Source organism: Gossypium hirsutum, chromosome A06 (assembly GCF_007990345.1).
Source record: "Gossypium hirsutum isolate 1008001.06 chromosome A06, Gossypium_hirsutum_v2.1, whole genome shotgun sequence".
Taxonomy (NCBI): Eukaryota; Viridiplantae; Streptophyta; class Magnoliopsida; order Malvales; family Malvaceae; genus Gossypium; species Gossypium hirsutum.
In genome coordinates, this window is record NC_053429.1 from 66476384 (window position 1) to 66477626 (window position 1243).

General features: G+C 39.7%; 1 protein-coding gene across 1 annotated transcript; it reads left to right on the forward strand.

The window, feature by feature from the left end:
- The first annotated feature begins 217 nt into the window (after positions 1-217).
- Positions 218-1015, forward strand: LOC107936079 (uncharacterized). Its single transcript, XM_016868730.1, has 2 exons — positions 218-518; positions 591-1015. The coding sequence occupies exons 1-2, from the start codon at positions 218-220 to the stop codon at positions 1013-1015; spliced, it is 726 nt and encodes a 241-aa protein (XP_016724219.1).
- Positions 1016-1243: the final 228 nt, after the last annotated feature.

Here is a 1243-nt window from a genome sequence, read left to right on the forward strand (position 1 = left end):
ACCAGTAACTCATTTATTAAACTAAGATGCTTAAATGCAACTAAATACAAAGCTGAAAAATAAAAAAAGTTCAATTTAATTGGAACAGGTTCAAAGAGCTGGAATTGAGCTAAAATCGGCTTGCAATTTGTTGTAAGGAAACTTTTTTGAACTGGTCCCAACTTGTTCTATTTCTCCAACCAAAGCCTCGCCCCACAATTGGTTAACTAAGGCCAAAATGGCCTCTTTGAATTGCTTAGCTCGAGCTCACATAATTGGTCCTTGGGGTAGCACCGTTGAATCCTTGTTGGAACTTGGTGCACTCTGGGACTTGATCGTATCAGTTGCTAGTTCTGTGATGGTTGAAAAGTTAGGTTTGAAGACGACAAAACATCCCAATCCTTACAAATTACAGTGGCTGAATGATAGTGGAGAAATTAAAGTGACTAAGCAAGTTTTAGTGTCGTTTGCCATTGGAAAATACAAGGATGAAGTACTCTGCGATGTTGTTTTGATGGTTGCAAGCCATTTGCTATTGGGTCATCCATGGCAATTTGACAAGAAGACGACGCATGATGGATTTATGAACTGATATTCTTTTATGCATGCAGGAAAGCAGATCACCTTAGCACCTTTGACCCTGAGTCAAGTGCAAGAAGACCAAGTAAAGTTGCGAAAGAATATCGAGGAAGTTTGTGGGAAAAAGAAGATGAATGTGTACGCAAGCAGCAAGGAAATCAGGAAATGTCTTTCCTCTCAGCAATATATGCTTATTTTGTTGTTTAAAGATCATTGTTTATTGTCTAAGATTCCTAGTGATTTGCCTGCTTCTATTTCATCTCTTTTGCAGGAATTTGAAGATGTGTTTCCGGATGAAACACCTAAAGGCTTATCCCTTCTTCGTGGCATTGAGCACCAGATTGACTTTATTCCAGTTGCCATGATTCTGAATAGACCAACATATAGAAGTAACCCCGAAGAGATGAAGGAACTTCAACGACAAATTTCTGAGTTGTTGGACAAGGGTTACATTTGAGAGAGTCTGAGTCTATGTGCTATGCCAGTGTTGTTGGTACCGAAAAAGATGGAACGTGGAGGATGTGTGTTGATTGTCAAGAAGTGAATTAGATTACAATCAAGTATCGACACCCCATCCCTCGACTCGATGACATGCTGGATGAGTTATGCGGAGCAACTATCTTCTCCAAAATTGATCTAAAGAGTGGATATCATCAGATTCGCATGAGAGAAGGCGATGAGTGGA

Coding starts and splice junctions, on each gene's coding strand:
- LOC107936079 (XM_016868730.1), top strand. CDS start 218: ATGGCCTCTTTGAATTGCTTAGCTCGAGCTCACATAATTGGTCCTTGG. Junction 519..590: donor TGCAAGCCATTTGCTATTGG/GTCATCCATGGC, acceptor TTATGCATGCAG/GAAAGCAGATCACCTTAGCA.